The 20,670-nt window shown below is 42.7% G+C and overlaps 2 protein-coding genes across 5 annotated transcripts in view; one reads left to right on the top strand and one right to left on the bottom strand.

Moving 5' to 3' along the window:
• The window catches only part of LOC107382049 (casein kinase II subunit alpha'), a 30,753-nt gene extending 26,263 nt beyond the window's left edge, over positions 1–4,490 (top strand). For all 4 annotated transcript variants that reach the window (XM_015954025.3, XM_015954023.3, XM_015954026.3 and 1 more), the window contains 3 exons: positions 978–1,126; positions 2,122–2,209; positions 4,074–4,490. In XM_015954025.3, the coding sequence (XP_015809511.1) occupies positions 978–1,126; positions 2,122–2,195 (223 nt within the window). In that variant the 3' untranslated portion in view covers positions 2,196–2,209; positions 4,074–4,490. The remainder of the gene's footprint in view (positions 1–977; positions 1,127–2,121; positions 2,210–4,073) is intronic.
• Positions 4,491–4,887: 397 nt separating this feature from the next.
• kiaa0895l lies at positions 4,888–20,322 on the bottom strand. The gene is made up of 7 exons (XM_015954022.3): positions 20,130–20,322; positions 13,356–14,078; positions 13,012–13,155; positions 10,986–11,118; positions 7,255–7,560; positions 6,823–6,920; positions 4,888–6,747 (listed from the first exon to the last, which is right to left on the bottom strand). The coding sequence occupies exons 2-7, from the start codon at positions 14,037–14,039 to the stop codon at positions 6,586–6,588; spliced, it is 1,527 nt and encodes a 508-aa protein (XP_015809508.3). The 5' UTR covers positions 14,040–14,078; positions 20,130–20,322; the 3' UTR covers positions 4,888–6,585.
• Positions 20,323–20,670: the final 348 nt, after the last annotated feature.

Here is a 20,670-nt window from a genome sequence, read left to right as displayed (position 1 = left end):
TGAAATAACGGCACAAACGGGTGATGGAACGCAAATGGATGGTTCAACGATCTCCGAGCTTTAGTAGATCATCACCAATGTATAATCCTCGATGTATAATCCTCGATGATCTTGCATCGTCCGATCGCGCGGCCCTAGCAGTGGCCCTCCAGGGTCGGGCTGGAATCGTTCACCTCTGGACAGTTTTATCTTGTTTTCTTTTAAAACTGTTAAAAAAGATAGGATTCAGATCAGCTCACATTCAGACAGAACAGCCACGCAATCAAACCTGAGAACACACAGTTATCTTTAACACAACTGTAGTGTGTTCATGAACTCAACATGAAAGAGGAAGAAGCATGTGTGCGAGTAGAGTCGCATTGTTTACCACCTGCTGATTGTTGCATCACCTAAGAGTTCCCATATGTGAGGTAAATCAGCCAGCGAGCAGAAAGCCGTGTAAGGATGTAGTTCTCAACTTACCAGTTCTCTAACCCACAGAGATAAAACGCTTCCATCCGCACCAGCCTGTTGTTGTTCCTCATTAGGAGAGCTTCTCGTTGTGTCGGAGCCAGTCAGCACACTGAGGGAGAAATCTAATAGGACCCAATAAAAGATGTATGTTTGTTGTGTTCCTGTTTCAAGCAGCAACACCTCGAGCTTTTTTTTCTTTCTGTTGGCTCTAAGTTACAAAGACATTGAAAACAAAAGGGATGACAAACAGCTGGTTTTATTTCCTTTGGCCAGAAACTACCGTCACACGTAGCAGAATGTGGCTCTGAATCTCCATCTTTACTGATTTTAAGGTGTTGTAGTCATTAACCAAAAGGTTGTGGGTTAGGGTTAGAATGATTAGGATTTTAAACTAAAAGAAGAAGAAATGTTTTTAATTAACATCTTTAGTTGAAGAGAGCGTCTTTAAGCAGCCAGCCATATTTTAAACACTTCTCATTATAATTGGAGGACTTTGATGAAGTAATTTGATGTGGTGTTTGCAGACAAACGAGGAAGCGTTGGGAGCAGTTCATCCAGTCGGAGAACCAGCATCTGGTGAGTCCAGAGGCTCTGGACCTCCTGGACAAGCTGCTGCGCTACGACCACCAGCAGAGGCTGACGGCGGCCGAGGCCATGCGACACCCATACTTCTGTCAGTACCCCCACTCTGGGGTCATTCGTTTAAACCCAACTTGTGTATTTAAAGCTGACGTCATTCATCCTAACATGCAACACATAACTAGCCTGGACAGCCACGCCTCCTTCTGGGAGCAAAGGGACTGGTAATGCTCCCACTCAAATAACCCCACCCCCTGAGCGCTGAGCAGTGTACGTCACACACCGCAACGCTCACTTTCTCATAAACAACAAAGATGGCATCTGAAGCGGAGTTTGCTGCGGCTCTTTCCTCTGTCCTAAATGACTTGGACATGTCTTTAAAACCACAAGTAGAAGCGCTAAAACTCGTCGCTAGACGCCATCTTTGACTACAGCTATAAAACTACAGCGCCACATGATACAGTCATCATTTCTGCCTTCTTCTGATTGGTTATTTTTGAGCTGGCTAGTCCCGCCCCTCATGGTGCGCTCTGCCTGAGAATCCAGACTCGTCTGCTGTGTCGAATAGACAGAGGGCGAGTCTGGCAAGCCAGGCTAACAAACAACGGTACTTTGGCTAGAAACTGACAGCCACAGAAGATGTTCTCTCAGCCCATCTTCGTTTTGCCAGAAGTCTCGGAGAGATTCAGAGAATCCCTGAATAATCGACATTTTCTCAGTAAGGGAAGAAAGCGCTGGCGGTAACTGATATTCTGCTCCATTGTTTTGAGCCGGAGAGAAGAATCTCCTTTCAGTAGATACATGTCAGACATCACTGAAATGAGAGCTGGTCACAGTTGTCACGCTAGCCCCGCTGATCTCCTGCCACTGTTCTCTGTTGTCTTCTATTTGTAGAACAGGACCAACTTTTAAACGTGTGTTTTAACATGTTTGTCTTCATACGCTTTCAGTGTTGAGATTATGTCATAAGGATTGACTGGGGCAAAAGTTTAAAAAAAAAAGTTTTTACAAGTGTCCCCACTCAAGTGTGTGTTTTGTTGCCAGCTGGTGTTGTTTCAGAGGATGTGATGGTATGTTTTTATCCCTCAGATCCAGTGGTGAAGGAACAGGCTAATGCCAACACAGACGGCACAAAGGCAATAAGCAGCTCCAATGCAACATGATAACCAGAGAGCAGGTAACGCCCACCTGCTGATACACACAGCTGTACACTCGCTCAGAGGAAGCTGCAGATGATGTCATCTGCTGCTTTATTTAGTAGTCAAGTCATGGTGAAAGGTTGATGTTCTTGCGTTACTTAAAATGAGACAACCTCGAATTACCACGAGATGACTTCATTACTTATTTAACTAAACTAAACCAAAATCCAGAAGCAGAGTGTGGGAAATGTAAGTTCACTTGATGATCCAACAGAGTAGAGCCACCTTTAGCTGTAAGAACTTGTAGTTTTTCCTCTGTAGAATGAATGATCAGAAATGACCTTTCCCTAATTCCATCCTGAGATGATTCCTGGGGGTTTTCCTGCTTAGCGTTGTGTTAACACACACCTGTATGCTCCAGACCAGCCAGAGCTCCAGCTTAACAGAAGAGCTGACACTGAGGAGGGTTAGATAATTAATGTTATGTAACTGGGTGATGTTTTCTTTATAAACCTTCACAGAAACTGTAATTATAATCACATTTTTTTTCCCAGTGAGGGTTGGACTCCGCCAGGGCTGCCCTTTGTCACCGGTTCTGTTCATCACTTTTATGGACAGAATTTCTAGGCGCAGCCGTGGTGTGGAGTGTGTCGAGTTTGGTGGCAGGAGAATCTCGTCTCTGCTTTTTGCGGATGATGTGGTCCTCCTAGCTTCATCCAGCTCTGACCTTCAGCTCTTGCTGGGTAGGTTCGCGGCCGAATGTGAAGCGGCTGGGATGAGGATCAGCACCTCCAAATCTGAGACCATGGTTCTCGACCGGAAAAGGGTGGCTTGCCACCTCCTGGTCGGGGGAGAGGTCCTACCTCAAGTGGAGGAGTTTAAGTATCTCGGGGTCTTGTTCACGAGTGAGGGTAGGAGGGATCGGGAGATCGACAGGCGGATTGGTTCGGCGTCTGCAGTGATGCGGACGCTGAGCCGATCTGTCGTGGGGAAGAGGGAGCTGAGCCAGAAAGCCAGGCTCTCGATTTACCGGTCGATCTACGTCCCAATCCTCACCTATGGTCATGAGCTTTGGGTAATGACCGAAAGAACGAGATCGCGGATACAAGCGGCCGAAATGAGTTTCCTCCGTAGGGTGGCCGGGCTCAGCCTTAGAGATAGGGTGAGGAGCTCGGACATTCGGGAGGGACTCGGAGTAGAACCGCTGCTCCTCCGGATCGAAAGGAGCCAGTTGAGGTGGTTTGGGCATCTGGTCAGGATGCCTCCTGGACGCCTCCCCGGGGAGGTGTTTCGGGCATGTCCTGCCGGCAGAAGGCCCCCGGGTCGACCCAGGACACGTTGGAGAGGTTACATCTCCAATCTGGTCCGGGAACGCCTTGGGGTCCTGCCGGAGGAGCTGGTGGACAAGGCCGGGGAGAGGACGGCCTGGAGCTCCCTAGTTGGGATGCTGCCCCCGCGACCCGGACCCGGATAAGCGGAGGAAGACGACGACGACGACGACATTTTTTTTCACACAGTTTGAGCGCTTTCCATCATATCTGAGGTTGCATTTGTCTCATTTTAGAGTTACTGTTTTATTGTATATGCAAAGTCTGAAAGAGCATGCACTTTTCCCATGACTATGACTCCGATCTTATTTATTCAAGCAGTTTTTTTGTTTTGTGTTTGAGCATTACAACATTTAAAAGTTCTTACAGACTGAAGCTGAACAGCAGCATTTCTTCCTTTATAACAGCTAAATAAAGGCAGAAGAAACCTTTCACACATAAAATCAGCTGAAAACAGGCCCTAATGTCCCCTAGTGTTCAGTTTGTTTTTAGTTGCACTGGTTTATTTATTTTCAGCTCGTTTTGAAAGAATTTGAAAACTATTTTGTCTCTTCTCTTGTTTTTCTCCATTCAGGAAATTTTTTTGTTACCTCAACTTGTGACCTTTTCGTGGCAGAAACTTCTGCCTCCACATCAACAGCCATACTGGAGCGAGATGTCAGTTTTTGCAGCACACACACTCTCACACACGCAATCATGATTGGACTAAACTCCTCCCATCAGAACCCTGGGAATCTGCGCTGCTTGGTCCGAGTCACAAACAGATCCGTTCAGACATCAGGTCTGAACCCCCCGCACCTGTTTTAACACAAGCTAAGGGACTGTTGTTGGATCAGTATCAAGACTTGTGATTGCTGTAAAGACATTCGTCCGTCATTACGGCGACCGGAGATCCAGTTCCAGGTTTTAGCACTGAGTGACGTGGAGGCGCTTTTCTGCTATCGATAGAACAAAAGCTATATTGAAAGAGAATAAACCGTTTTTATTTAAAGGCATGTGTTGTTTTTACTTGTTTAGAAGCTTTTACTAAACTTTTCAAGTTATGACTAAAATCCAAATATTTCAAAGATCATTGTTGGTTTTCTTAGTTAAACTTAGTGGGTCAGGTCTGATTCATGTTTACTACTGGTTAATACCCTTATTTAGCTCCACCCTCATGAGGCTAGACTGAGCTGAGTCAGTCTGCAGGTGTAACAGGAGCTTTGTCACCATGTGGAAGAAATCTGAGGAACATTGACTTTTAAACACTTATTTAAAAAAAAAAAAAGAAGCAAAAATCAGCTCTAAATTTTAATGCAAAAACCGGTCCATGGTAGTAGAAGACGTTTGGTCACCATTCATAAAGAAGAAAGTGCTGAGTCACAACACAGACCACGGCACTCATTAAGTGTAGGTGTGTTCACTTTAATAAATAAAGTAGAAATTCAAGATGTTTTCCAGAACATTAAAACACTTGTGCAACGTTCATGAGCTCCAAACAGCTGCATTTGTTTAGGAGGATCCGGGTCAAAGTGCTCAGAGACAGTTCTGCTCTGACTGAACCTGTAAACAGCAGAGCGAGTCTCGGTAAACCTAAATAATCTCATCAAATCATGCTTTAATTTTGACGCTCAATTGTTGTGTGAAACAACAAAAAGCAGCAGTTACACCACAGATGAGCAGAGACCCATCGAAGGCACCACCCAGTGTCTAAGTCAGCCAACCTGGCTCTTAAATATTAAAACAAAGATACTGCTGAAGCACTTTAGCTAACAGAGGCACAGTTCAGCATGTAGGCAGGTACCGCTCCTCCAGATGTGCCATCTCACTTTGATTTGTGTGTTAAACATTCAGCCGCTGCCAGGAGACCAATAAGACTGAACATTCAGATTCTAAAATCTGTTTAAAACCATCTAAAGGCTTAAATATCTAAAATAAAGGAATAAAGCCAGAAAAGTAAAATCAGTTTTTTGGGTATGCTTTTAAAGAAATTCATATTTTTTACATGTCAGTCTGAAGCTCACACTTGTTCAGCTACATATGACACGAGACTCACAAAGAAGCTGATTAAAACCCAAATGCTGAACTGTTCCCGAGTGGCTATGGCGCCTTGGGTGAGCTCCAGGAAGGGTCCTATCACAGTAGCATAGAGGGACTAGTGGGCCATTCCCATCTGTACCGGGTCGGCCCGGGCCGGGTAGCCCCAGTCGGCCCCAGCCTGGCCCGGTTGATTCCACACATCCTTGTCTTAAGCCCATGTGGGCTGATTCTACCCACCAATCAGAGGCTTGCTCTAATGGAAGGTGTGAATGGGCTGATTCTACCCACCAATCAGAGGCTTGCTCTAATGGAAGGTGTGAATGGGCTGATTCTACCCACCAATCAGAGGCTTGCTCTAATGGAAGGTGTGAATGGGCTGTCAGCAGTGGGTGTGTTGGCCCTGGTCGGCCTGAAGCAGACTCCCTCGAGAAGAGGGTTGAGAATGAGCCTTGGTTGGCCCGGAAAAATACCAGGCCACCCAGATATGTAAACAACCTACGCTACCCGGCCCGGGCCGACCCGGTACAGATGGGAATGGCCCATAAAAGTCCACCAAGGACACTGTTAAGACAACACTGCTGATTAACGTCGGAAACATTGATATCTGGTTCTGAGTCCACTGGCACTTGATATTTTTAAAGATTCATGGCCTCAGCTACAGCTTCCCCTGGATTTATTGTGTCCTTGGTGTCCTTTTTTAAAGATGCAAACAATCTAAGCCATAAAAACATTATCTAAAAAAACAAGATATAAAGCTGAAACCAGAGACATTCAGTTTGTTCTTGCAAATAAAAATAAATAACTGCATAAATAAAGCGTGACTGTGAATATGTGAGTTACGTGTGTCACGTTGGTTACACAGAGATAATATTGAGGTAACGTTATGGGGGAAGGGGTGTTTAACTGCATTAATCTGTGATAGAAGCTACACAAACATGCATGGGACAGAAGTGAGGACGTAGATCGAGGCCTTAGTGTGTGTGTGTGTGTCCCTTTTGGTGGTGTCATTCAAGTTTTACGCTCTAATAAAGCGCTGATAATACTGAAGGTAAGAACCGAGGCGCCGCTTAGGGAAGAAGCTGCTCCAGCGCAGAGTCATCCAGCTCATTCACGGCGACGATATGGTCCAGGTGCTGCAGGTACCGCACCTGGTCACGCATGAAGTGTGGGGTTCTGGTCCGGGACAGCACCGCCAGATGACGCAGTCTCTCCACATCTTCATAGGACACCTGCAGAGGTGAAGAAGAGTTCAGGTCCTGTGGAAATGTAGAAAACTGATGGGCAGATAGGGGTACACACTTCACCTTTCCTAAAGAGGTCAATAACTTGAAGTCGACGGTCCTTCGATGCCGAAGGAGCCGCAGGATCCCGTCCAGATAAACCTGATCTTTGCTGAAGCAGCCTAAAACAAAAATATACTTTATTAAAGTGACATAGAGCAGCTTCGGTCTAAACCCACTGCAGTGGTTCTGCTCTCCACTTGTGATCAGAACACGTTGGCAGCATGTGTGAGCAGAGCCTTAGTGATGAGAGTCAGCCACATCAGCAGCAGGGCGGCTGTACTCCATCAGACTCTTACCTCACTTCTGCTGGAGTTTTCATCATTTAAATAAATAACCTGCAGAATTATTTCTACACCTTATGTTTTCTGTACAATCAGGTGTATTTTTTGCCTGAATCTTCGTAGATTAAGAAACAAAAGTTTCACGGAGACAGGAGTATTTATGTGTACTGACCGGGCTGCGATGTGTCCGTTTGTCCCCTCTTGGCACGCAGACAGTATTCCCAGCGGACGTCCGGATTCTCAACGAAGCATGCAATGTGGCTGAAGAGCTGGCTGAAGCTCATGCTGGAGGCGTGGAACACCGTGTAGTAGAGCAGCGCAGCACGCCACAGATATGGCTGCTTTCTCAGCAGTACGCTGTGCAGACTGGCCAGGCCCTCCTCCGTGGGATTGGCTGGTTTCAGGCTGAACTGCTTCCTGCCGTCTGTGGTGGCCCACGGCTGCAGGTTGTTGTTCACACCTCGCAGATAATGTGTGCCTTTGGAGAAACAAGCAGAAAAGGTTCATTTAGTTTTGGTCTAAAGACCCCTTCTGAAGAATAATAAAAATGGAACCAGTGGACCCCCCATCTGGAGCCAGGCCTAGAGGTGGGGCAAGTCGGCGAGCGCCTGTTGGCCGGGATTTCACCCATTGAGCCCGGCCGGGCACAGCCCAAAGAGGAAAGATGGGTCCCCCTTCCCATGGGCTCACCACTTATGGGAGGGGCCAAAAGGGTCATGTGAAATGTGTGATGGGTGGTTGCTGAAGGCGGGGACTATGGCGGTTTAAAGTCCCACCTCTGACAGAACCTCCAAAATGTTCTGGAGGAGGCAGGGGACACTGAGCCGGGGACTTTGGATTGGGCTCTCCAATCTCTAGTGCTAATGTGGTCAAAAAGCTCCTTAGTGCCAAGGCTGCAGGGTGGATGAGGTCTGCCCAGAGTTCCTTAAGGCTCTGGATGTTGTAGGGTTGTGTTGGCCGACACGTGTGGACATCGGGGGCTGTTTCACTGGATTGGCAGATCGGGGAGGTGGTCCCCCTATTTAAAAAGGGGGACCGTAGGATTTGTTCCAACTACAGGGAGATCCCACTCCTGAGCCTCCCCGGTAAAGTCTATTCAGGGGTTCTGGGGAGGAGGGTCCGGCAGATTGTCGAACCTCAGATTCAGTGAGAGTTGGACTACGCCGTGGCTGCCCTTTGTCACAGATTCTGTTCATAACTTTTATGGACAGAATTTCTAGGTGCAGCCAAGGTGTTCAGGGAATCCGTTTTGATGGCCTAAGGATTGAGTCTATGCTTTTTGCAGATGATGTGGTCCTGTTGGCTTCATCAGAACGTGATCTTCGGCTCTCACTGGAGCAGTTCACAGCAGAGTGGGTGAAAATCCCACTTGTGTGAAAATCCGAGACCATGCTCTCGAGTTGGAATAGGGTAGAATGCCTTCTCCAGGTCAGGGATGAGGTCCTGCCCCACGTGGAGGAGTTTAAGTATCTCAGAGTCTTGTTCACAGAGGAGGGAAAGATGGAACGCAAAATCAGCAGGCGCATTGGCGCTGCATCTGCAGTGATGCAGGCATTGTACCGATCTGCCGTGGTAAAGAGAGAGCTGAGCCGGAAGGCAAAGCTCTCTCTTTACCAGTCGATCTACATTCCTACACCCACCTATGGTGATCGAAAGAATGACGTTGCGGATACAAGCGGCCAAAATGAGTTTTTTTCTGCAGGGTGGCTGGGCTCTCCCTTACCCCAAAATTCCACTATCTCCACTCCGGCACGAACTCTGCAGCAAAATCGGTCCCGTTGTAGTCAATCAGAGCTGTTCCACTACTGCGGCCGTGCGGCGCAGTGCGCCGCCCGCCGTTCCGCCATCCGGCAAAAATAGGATTGATTCTATTTTTGCTGGACGCCGGAGCAACTCCGCAGTCAATGGACAGAAATCACAACCGCCCAACAGGAAAGGGAGCAAGCACAACTTCCGTTATTTCACAATAAATCGATAAAAAAGTGTTTTTTGTTTCATATGCACAGGTTTAACAACTTTTAACAACCATCAATGGTGGCTGAACTTTAAATGCACAAAAGTAAGCCATAAATACAGTTTCCACTATCAAAGCAGTCACCCTTTGTTGATCCAAACACTGCTGATCTCTCAACACAAATGATAGGCAGATTAAACAGTTCATTTCGATGCTTCTCCCACACAACGGGTGTTTGGATCTAACTTCCGCATTTATTGCTCGGACTGTATCGCAAGATCTCGAAAATCCCGCGCATGCCCGTTTGCGCACCTCAGGTCTCTGCACCGGAGCGGAGCCGTTGTAGACCGGGGATAGTATAATTTGAGTTCGGAAGCAAGCAGCAGCGGAAAGCGGGGGCGGAGCGGAGATATTGGAATTTTGGGGTAAGAGATAGGGTGAGAAGCTCTGTCATCTTGCAGGGGCTTGGAGTAGATCCGCTGCTCTTCCACATCAAGAGAAGCCAATTGAGGTGGCTCAGGCATCTGGTAAGGATGCCTCCTGGTGGTTTTCCGGGCACGTCCAACAGGAAAAAGACCTAAAAGAAGACCCAGGACACGCTGGAGAGACAATGTCTCACGGCTGCCCAGGGAACGCCTTCGGGTTCCCCCAAAGGAGCTGGGCCACGAGGCTGGGGAGAGGGAAGTCTGGGCCTCCCTGCTTAGGCTGCTGCTCCCACAACCAGACTCCGGATAATCGGCTGAAAATGAATGGATGGATGGCATCTTTCCCAGGTTTTCCTGATATTTTTGTCTGACATCTTTATAAACAAGGCCACAGCAGTCGAGCCTGACAGCATCCAGGTCCAGCTGCCTGCTTCCGAACTAAAGGGTGTGTTGAATTTGAATGTATTTGAATTTTTACTTTGTGTATGCAAATGAAAAGATAGAAAATTTGTATCATCACAACAATCGTGTTTTAGAGAAGACTCTGTAATATTCAAGTGCATATTGTGTATCGTGTTTAACCATTAAAACTATAGCGCTGATCTCAGACCAGCTTCCTGAACACTACCTCTGTTTCTACATTTGTTTTTCTCTCATTTGTCCCATCACCTGTCAGACGAGTGAAGCAGACTGTGCTCCTATTTTTATGCTCAACAGATCTTAGTCCCTGTCCACACGTAGCCGGGGATCTGCCAAAACGTAGATATTTTCCTACGTTTTGGCCTGTCATCCACACGAAAATGGAGTTTTTTCACACGAAAACGGATCTTTTTAAAAATTCCGGCCAAAGTGAAGATCTGCGTTTTCTGCGTTTTGGGTGTCTGCATGTGGACGGCCAAAACCGGAGTTTTAAGGTCCGCAACGTCACTTTCCGTGACAAAGAAATGCTGACATCACGTGTGCGACCTGTGTTTACACTAGCCGGCATCATGGAAGCCCGCAGATCTGCGCTCTGTCACTACCCAATCCATCAATTGTCCAAGCGCTTTCTGCTTGTTTGTTTTTGCAAGCAGAATTACTGCTCCTTGCGGAAGACCACAGACGAAAGACGAGGTTAAGAACGGGGGAAGTACTGCCGCCTACAGGTCTGGCATGTCCTTAACAACGTATTTATCCGGGTACGTGTGGACAGAGTTTATTTTTAAAACGCGGTGGTGTGGATGCAAGTTTTTGGAGGGGCGGATATTCGTTTTTAAAAAACCCCGGCTACGTGTGGACTAGGCCTTAGTCAGTATTTCTCAGTAACCCCTCTCAGATCACGTCTTTCCAGCTCTGTTGGAGGGAGGAGTGGGACATCACAGTGGCCGACCTCCCAATGACAGCTTTTTGTTTGGGTTTTTGTTTTGTGACAAGGTAAAAAAAAAAAGTCTGTGACAACAAGTCTAGTTTAAATCCTGCTGCAACAAGACTGCAGATATTTAATGATACTGAAGATATTTAGATTTGTTCTGAGCTGATGCTTACCGATCTCGTGCCTCAGCATCCCCTCCAGCCAGTGCTGGCGAGCCCCGGCCAGGGTGATGGTGAGAGTAGGGCGACAGCTCTCCACCACCATCACAGCCTGCGACAGCAACTCGTCAGACAGACGCACGACCACCTGAGAACATAGAAACGTCGTCTTTGTGACCTCCAGAATTTGATCAATCATAAACCCAACCTTTCTGTGCAAAGTCACAGCAATAACACACTGCTCCTGTTTGGGATTCCCATATCTCCCAACAATCATAGGTTTGTACCTGGAGAATAAATAGAATACAGTTTAAGATGAGAAAAAGCAAAGCAACCAGTGGTGAATCACCTGTAGGGGGCACTACAACACCGCCCCACCATTCTCACAGAAAGAGGAAGAAGATAGGAATCACAAAATATAAAAAAAAACATGAAAACAAACTAAAAGATCTATACGTCTTACAGACTATAAGTGCTTCATATAAACTACATTTACAGTGTTTGTGAAAACTTTTGAGCCATGCCTGCCAAACTGGCAGACGGAGTGTCTCACACAGGACGTTTTTGAACCACGTAGGACAATGTCCTTGCGGGCTTCAGATTTGTAGCTGTTTAACATTGGATATTATAGTGACCTCTGGCCTTTACATGTTATATATATTTATTGTGACAATCTGTTAAAATAATTTGAAAAATAAATAATAAACATCAATGTGACTTTCTGAAAAATTCAGAAAATTAGGATTACAGTCCCTCTGCTTAGAAAATAAACCTACGTAATTTATCAGGAAATTATTATAAATCATCATATAATTATTATAATTTTTATTATGAAACACCAGAATACATATGAAAATATTTCTAAATGTTGTAATCGTTCATAAGGAGTTAATGCAAGTGATGTAGCCTAATGTTACTGTTCCTTTAAGAGATGCGTTGACTGAAGAGTGGAACTCAAAGGTTTATCTCAGCTGTTTGTTTAACTACTCTAATAAATTGCTGTTCTGAACAAAATGTCATTCTCTCTGGTGTTTTAGTTCAGCACAAATATCACAATAATAAGAAATGATCCTAAGTGAGGCACCCATCAGCTTCCTCTGGCATCGTGCGCAGATCTAATAAAATACTCTGCTGCAGAGACCAGAGACGATCTCTGATGGATTATTAAAATAAAATGTCTGTGTCATGAAATCAGAGCAAATAATCAACAGTCAATTTGTAGTTTTCAGGAGGTTTGTTTTATTTTGGCAAGACCAAAGAGGCACGTCGGCCATAATGTCTGACGATTTGAAGTTTTTTGTCGGACAATATTAAAACATGTCTTTAATGTCCGATGTGTTTTCACAAACGCTGCATTTAAGTGTACCTAAAAAATCTTGTTCACACTTTTACCACGATCAACTCGTCTTGCTACATATTTCCTGCTCCTTTTTGCTGCAGCAATCTCTACCGCAGACCTACGCTAACTGGCACGTGCACGCTGGATGCCCCCCTCCAATACAAAGAATAGGAAAGCCTTTGTCCTAAAGTTGAAGAGGTAGCAGCTGGCTGTTTCTCCTTCTCTGATACTACTGAGCCGAGAACAAGTCGAGTGTGAAGAACCTCTCCACACCAGTGGTGTTCTGTTGCTGAGTACGTGAGTGCGTGATGGTTGGAGGACACATGGAAGTGCAGTGGTTTGGCGATACCAACAATCGGTAGATCCAATAGTTGCTTTCGGTCTGACTTTGAAAAAACACTTTAAGATCTTTAGTTAAAAATCTGTACAATATACTTATAGCTATAGATAGTCTGTCAGAACACTGCTGAAAATCATGAAAAAATATTTTAATCTAACTTGTTTCCCAGATTTGCTATTGTAGCTTTAAACAAGCTGGTTAAACCCACAACCCACCTGTTAAACATGCAGCATGGAATCCTTTATGAACCACAAATAAAAATGCAAGTGTGACCTACACAGAGTTTGGCCTGCAGACATACAAACCTGCTGGTATGTAAGCATCATTTGTTTATATGATTGTTTGTGTTTCCATGCACTCACCTCTCCCACACAGCCCTCTTTCTGCAGGTATTTGCGTACCGCCGCCCACACCTGACTTTTTGGCAGCACTTTGCCGCCTGTCACCTCCTCAAAGTTCTCATAAGAACCAAACTTCCTCAGGACACATTCCATGATTCCGATTGCCTGCAGGCAAACAAAAGCTTCCAGCAACCAATCATAGTTAAATAAGTTAAGCAGGTTTGTGTGATAAATAAGGAGGAACAATCTCATTTTACATGGCCTCATTCTAAACCCATATTACAAAGCTTTATCTGACCATAATGGCCCATTTGGTTTTTTGATAGTGGGGACTGGTTGTTAGGGTGTGTGTGACTCGGACTCACCTGCTCCAGGAAGAGGCCCGAGCCCTCTTTGTACTTGTCCAACACACTTCTTGGCTCTGGCTGTGCATACTCAAACTGAGGCTCATACTTGTAGTCGGACTGGAAGAAGGCCTGCTTCTCCTGCTCCAAATTTAGAGGCCTGAGAGAAACAAGCAGACATGGCCTGGCAGCTGTAGGCAGCACTGACCCCCCCACTCCCTTAGCTATGTGAGGGAGGGAGGTGGCGGGTCGCATCTGGCCCCTGCTGGCTCGCAGCCCCAGAGGGTAATTGACAGAGCAGCTGCTTTCACTGCGTCGCATCCAGCTGCCCGCTCCCAGGCTGGGGCTGGTGAGGCTGCGAGTCGGGGGCGAGGGGGTGGCTGAGCCGCTGCGCCAGGGAGGCTGCAGGATCCTCCTGTCCACCACCTGTTCCTGAGAGCCTCGCTGGCGCTGCGGTGCCACCTCCATACTGAGGGGACGGCGGAGTGGCATCTTGGGCCTCCTTTCTACAACCGGACTGATGCTCGTCAGCCCATTGTGGGACACCCTCTCCTTCTTGGTGGCATTACTCCTCCTGGATGCTCCCTTCGTGGTAGAGCTGCTGGAGGTTTTTGGTGGACTCACTGAGACACCTGGCTCCAGCAAGTCCCTGACTCTTTCACCCTCGACCAGATCCATGAAGACTTCAGCTGAGTCCAACACCATCACCACAGTCACTGTGCGTCGGACTCAGACTCAATTCACCTGAGAGAAGAAACAGGTTATCACTCTGCTCAATAATGTATGTTTGTTAGCAATTATCTGATGAACAACTGGAACGATTTCAATGAAACAGGTGTCAAACTCAGGCCTTGACCCGCGGCCTATTTTTACTTGGCCCGTGAGATCAAATATAAAATATATATTAAAACTGGCCTGCTGGACGATTTTGCCACAGAGACAACAAATCAATGATGCTTCGTGGCGTTAGCGCATCGGTTGAAGCGCCCCCTCCTTTGTGTTTACAGTCGTTAGCATCCATGCTATTAGTATCGGCTTCAGCAGCGTTATCCTCCCTGGTCTTAAACAAACTGAAAACACTCCTTTTACTCAGCGCTGAGTTTACTCAGCAATTTGCCGACTTTAAAGCCCAGAAATGGAGATTTCACCAGCTCAGTAATCTGTTCACTGCTGACATAGAAAACTCACCAACCAACTTCCACACCAAATGATTCAACTCCAATTTAGCGACACGCTCAAGTCAAAGTGTGACTCTGTGGCTGCTGCAGCTTTTATCTTTCCTCCCCGACACACTGACGTAACTATGTGGTCAAGCTGCTCAAATGCTCTCCATGTTCAGCAGCACATACCTAAGGGAGCAACTGTTGTCTATGATGAAGATGAACAGAACAACACAGACCTTCCTCAGCTCACAGCCCAACCCCAGAGATGCAGGTGTCTGGCTTGAACAGGTGAGCATCACAGTAAATCAGAGTGCAGAAAACTGAGCTTGAATTATTGTGGTTTTTATGCACTATTTCCACTCTAAAGCATGAAAGTTAATAGGTGAGATATTACATGTTCATTTAGGAAAATTACAATATTTTTTATTTTTGTTGTTGGCCTGTGAAAAAATATTAAACAAAAAACAGGAACTGGAAAGACTACAGCTAGATGAATAGAATAGAAATAGCATAGAAAATCCCTTTATTGTCCCTCAGTGGGGAAACTTTGGTGTCACAGCAGCAATAATGATCATTACAGGAGCACAAAATGAGAATAAGAATAAAGAGTAATCAACAAGAAAACATAAAATAGGAATACTTAAAAGATTCAAAATATAAAATTTTTTGAAAATTGCCGAATATAACATTTTTATGTATAATGTTTAAAGGAATAAAATTTATTTTAAATTTAAGACATAATAGGTAACAAATACCACTGAATTGTGTTTTATTTAAAGTTGACTCACTCGAGTGTAATTTGGTTATTCCACATTCAGTGTTACTGAGGCTTGGGAAGATAACAAATTTTGCTGGACGATATATTATCCAACAAATTATTTACAATAAGCAATATTATTGTCGATATTATCGAGACCAAAATAATTTATGTAATGTTAATATAGAGCTGGGCAATAAATCAAAAGTGTATCATTATCGAAATTTCTGACTCTTATCGCGATAATTTTTCGATGTCAATAAATTTGATAATGAAAAAATGAAAAGATAGTAGTAGGTTGGCAACGTTCATGTCCCTTTAAGAAGCTGTACCACCTTGAGTCACGTAAACATGTGACTCAACGTAATATAAATTCTATGCATCTACTGGGTCTGTTTCCACTGATAACCAAACCAACAAGAATAAATGCACACAGTTCAACTACAATAGATAATATATTTACTAACGTTGCAAGGGAAATAGAGAGAAGTGGAATTGTAATGACAGACATCAGTGATCACCTGCCAATTTTTACAGTCTATAAAAATAATCGGATTAAATTTCAACATAAAACTTAAAGACTAATAAGAGATAGGTCACAAAACGCTATTGATGTGCTAGAAAGAGACTTGGAACAACAAAACTGGGAAACAGTTTATGTTAAAGATGTAAACATGGCTTACAATTCCTTTTTAAGAATACTGTGTAACCAATTTGATAAAAACTGTAAAACCAAATTTCAAACAAAAAGACAAGGGATGAACAATCCATGGATTACAAAAGGGCTGCAGAATGCCTGTAAGAAAAAAATACCTTATATAGATGCTTTTTAAAGCAAAGAACAAGTGAAGCAGAAAATAGGTACAACAAATACAAGAATAAATTAGTTACAATAATAAGAAAACAAAAAAGGGATTATTATAGCAATTTATTAGACAAAAATAATAATATCAGAGTAACTTGGGGAATACTAAATAGTGTAACAAAAAGAAATAAAACAGCTTCAACTGTTCCGCAATACTTTGTAAATGGACAGTCGGAAATTAGTGAAACTAGCACAATAGCAAACGAATTTAACAGTTACTTTACTAGTGTGGGACCAAACTTAGCAAACAACATTCCTAAAAGAACTAACTATAACATCAGTGAAAAAATAACAAGTAATAAAAATAGTATACTTCTGAGTCCAGTAACTAGCCATAAAATAAGAATGTTTGCAAATAAATGCATCAATAAAAGAACTACTGAGTCTAACAATCTAGACATAACATTAATAAAAAATAAAATAGAAAATATCATCCATCCCTTCACGTACATATGTAATTTATCTTTCATAACAGGGACATTTCCAGATAACATGAAAATAGCAAAAGTCATACCAATATACAAAAGTGGTGAAAAACACACCTTTTCCAATTACAGACCAATATCCTTATTGTCACAATTTTCAAAAATATTAGAAAAACTATTATTACTAGGCTAGAAGAATTCCTGACGAAAGAAAATATATTAAACAACAGTCAATGTGGTTTTAGAACTAATCATTCAACTTCCATGGCACTAATGGAACTTACAGAGGAAATATCGGAGGCCATTGACAAAGGAAATATCGGAGGCCATTGACAAAAAGAACCATTTCATAAGTATTTTTATTGATTTAAAAAAAAGTGTTTGATACAGTAGATCATGAAATTCTTCTTTAAAAACTTAGTAAATATGGTATCAAAGCAATGGCTCTAAAATGGTTAACAAGTTATTTGAATAATAGGAAACAATATGTACAAATAAATGACAATAAATCAAATCTACGTGATATTAATTGTGGGGTACCACAAGGGTCAGTACTGGGTCCGAAACTATTTATTATGTATATAAATGATATTGCCTCTATATCAAATATATTAAAATGTATTCTATTTGCAGATGACACTACCTTTTATTATGCAGGAGATAATATCAAACAGATGGTAGAAACAGTACAAACTGAGATGAAAAAAATAATAAAATTATGGCTTGATGGGAATAAACTTATTAAACACTGATAAATCATGTTTCATGATATTTAGTAAAAGTAACTCAAATGATACAAGTCTATGAAATATAGATGATATTAATATTACAAGAGTAAAAGAAGTAAAATTTTTGGGAGTTATAATCGATGAAAATGTATCTTGGAAGCCACATATAAACAATGTGAAAACAAAAATAGCTAAAACAATTGCAATGTTACATAGAGTAAAATGGTCACTGGATGATAGCTCCCTATATTTATTATATAATTCACCTATTGTATAGAAATCTGGGGCACAACATATAGAACTTATACAAACTCCATCTATATATTGCAAAAAAAAAAAAAGCAAGAAGAATCATTACAGAGATCCATGTAACCCGTTATTCATAAAAACAAAAACATTAAAATTCTATGACCTAGTGGATTACAATATTTCTGAATTTATGAATAATGCAAACAAAAAAACTTCCTAAAAATTTACTTAGAAGATTTATAAAAAGACAGAGTAAATATGAACTAAAAGGACATGAATTATTTACAATACCTAAGCAAAGAATAATTATAAAGGAGTGCTGTGTCAATATATGGAGTTAAAATATGGAATAAGCTAGGTAGCAAGGATGCGAAAACAATATTTCAAAAAACTAATTAAAAATGAAATACTGGAATCTGAGATCTGCAGATCATTTGCTTTTGTGCGTCCTGAAAATGAGGTATAAATCTCATGGAGAGCGGGCCTTTGCGTTCAATGCTCCTAAACTCTGGAATGCTCTCCCCCTTAGTGTTCGACAGGCCCCAGAACTGGGTCGATTTAAGTCGATACTAAAGGCCTTCTTCTATCATTTAACTTTTATTCAATGATCTAGTTTTCAGTGTTTTTACATTTTATTGTGGCTCTGTATTTTACTGTTGTATGTTTCTTTTACAATTTTTTTAGATTTGACCTCTTACCTCCTTTTTGACTTTTATCTGTTTTTATCTTGACGTTTGTCCTTTTTACTGTACAGCACTTTGGCCAGCTGTCATGCTGTTTTTAAATGTGCTATATAAATAAACATGGTATGGTATGTGCAAATCAATAATATAAAATAAATAAATAAATAAAGCTATAGAAGATGTGTGTAAGTATATTCATGTGTGTATGTATAAATATGTATGCATGTTTGTTTATGTGTATATGTAGTGGATATGTGAGTGTATATCTATATGTATATATGAAGTATGTGCGACCATATGGGCATGCGATGCACTTTAATGTATATATGTATGAATAGGTATATGTGCAAAAATCCTTTTGCTTTTTGAATTATTATTACTATTAATTTTTTCTTTTTTCTTTACAAATTGAACTCTAGTTAGCTAACCAGTCAAGCAATTACTTTGTATAGACTACTTTATAATTGTTATTTCAGTGTATAAATGTCATTTTAGTAAAAATGGGGCAGATAACATAAGTTTTCTTCTTTCTGTTCCCTTTTCATTTTCTTGGTTTGAGAAACCTCGTTTTATTGTCAGTATTGTTTTTTTCTATTTTAATAATAAATGAAATAAATAAACAAAACTTAAAAGGTGGTACAGCTTCTTAAAAGGGACACGAATGTTGCCAATCTACACATTTTTACATTTTTTATCATCAAATTTATTGGCATGTGAAAAATTATCTCGATAAGAGTCAGAAATTTCAAGAACGATACATTTTCGATTTATTGCTAAGCCGTTCGATCAACCAGATCCAGAGTCTAGATCACATCACAAACCAGTACCTGCATCAGTACCAGTAAAAGGCTGAATCTCCGAGAAGCTAATCTGAACAAAGAATATCCAGTTTATGCATTAAACTAAAAGAAAGGCAAGCGAGGAGGATAAGCTGGACGGTCATGATCTGATTCCCCAAGGGCTGATAAAACCACACAGACAGGATTATTATGGGACACTTGCAAGCTCTATAATTCAGAGTTACGTTCACCAGCATCAGTTAAAATGAGAAGTCTCATATTGGTCTTATCCCTGAGATAACAAGTTAATGAGAACTGGGATCAAACAGATCAGTGTTCCAGATCTTTGGGCGTGCCAGACCAAAGAGGAAAAGGAGCAACCGATAAAGTAAAAGTCCCAAATCCCAATTCAGGAATGTGGATGAGCGTTCCTCTGTGATGGCAGCATCCTGATTCAGGAAAGTCCAGCAGATATTTTACAGCAACATCTGCTGATTACATGATGAAGAGATGTCCACAGATAAGACCAAACAAAATCAGATTCTGCACACGGTACAGAGACACCAGGACGAGAAGGGGACAGGTTATGGACTGGACTGTCCCCAGTATAGGCTTTGGGAATTTAGATGATGTTTGGAATAAATATATGGCAAAGTAGGAAAATGTGTTGCAGGCTCTGGATGGAGGAACCGTTGAGAATTAATAAATGCCTTTGTTTAGAAAACAAATGGTAAAATATAGTAGACTCCTGTTGCTAAAGGGAACTTTTCCAGGTTTATTATAACTACACGAATGGTTGTGATTTGGATACTTCCGGTTGAGACGATAGGAAAAAAAAAAGGAATGGTTGGATAAACTTCAATGAGATGATAAAACAAGTGGCAGCAGGTGAAACCTGCCAGTGTGACTTTAGGAGATAAATACAGAGGAATGTCTCCTGACGAAAACAAAACACCGGAAGTTAGTTTTTAAAATATATATATATATTTTTTTATCCAAGGAGACGATAGAAGAAACATCCAGCTGGAGCTCAGAGGGAGGCAGCGTTTACTTTTAGCGAGGACAAAACAAATCACTTCAGCTAACGTTTCCGGTGAGGAGCTTTAACTCCACACACCGACAACAAGAAGTGGAATTAACACTCACCGAGCGGAGAGTTCCGCTCTTCTGCGGAGGAAAGGTAGCTTTTAACGGTCACTCATGGCGAAGGCGGCGCCACACTCCGGAGCGGGGCTGGGCTGGCTTCTATCGGGGAGAAGTGATGGTGATTATCGGATAACGGTTCGGGGAGGAGCGGGGCCCGAGGCGGTGGCGGCTGCCGGGGAGGCTCCGGCCACACCACGGTGGCTGAGTTGGAAGATATGACGCAGCACGCCCCGGACAACGTGTGCCATTGCGTCACTACGTACGCCATGAAGAGGGATGTACGGTCGCCCTATTCGAAAAAAATGACAAGTTTAAGGAAAAGCAAAATTCACAGCATGCAGAAATCTGCTCTCATGAATAATGGAGGACGAAATTGAATCATCACTTATCTTGTGTATCGATTTAAACCACAAGGGTAAATAAAATCCCATTTTAGAAGAAGAAAATATTTCTACAGCGCCTCTCAAGAAAAAAATCACGAGGCGCTTCACAAAAACAAAAAATGTAAAAATATAAAAAAGAATTTAGAAAATGGTTAAAA

Source organism: Nothobranchius furzeri, chromosome 9 (genome assembly GCF_043380555.1).
Source record: "Nothobranchius furzeri strain GRZ-AD chromosome 9, NfurGRZ-RIMD1, whole genome shotgun sequence".
NCBI lineage: Eukaryota > Metazoa > Chordata > Actinopteri > Cyprinodontiformes > Nothobranchiidae > Nothobranchius > Nothobranchius furzeri.
The sequence above is the reverse complement of the archived record's forward strand: the minus strand, read 5'-3'. Positions and strand labels throughout refer to the sequence as shown.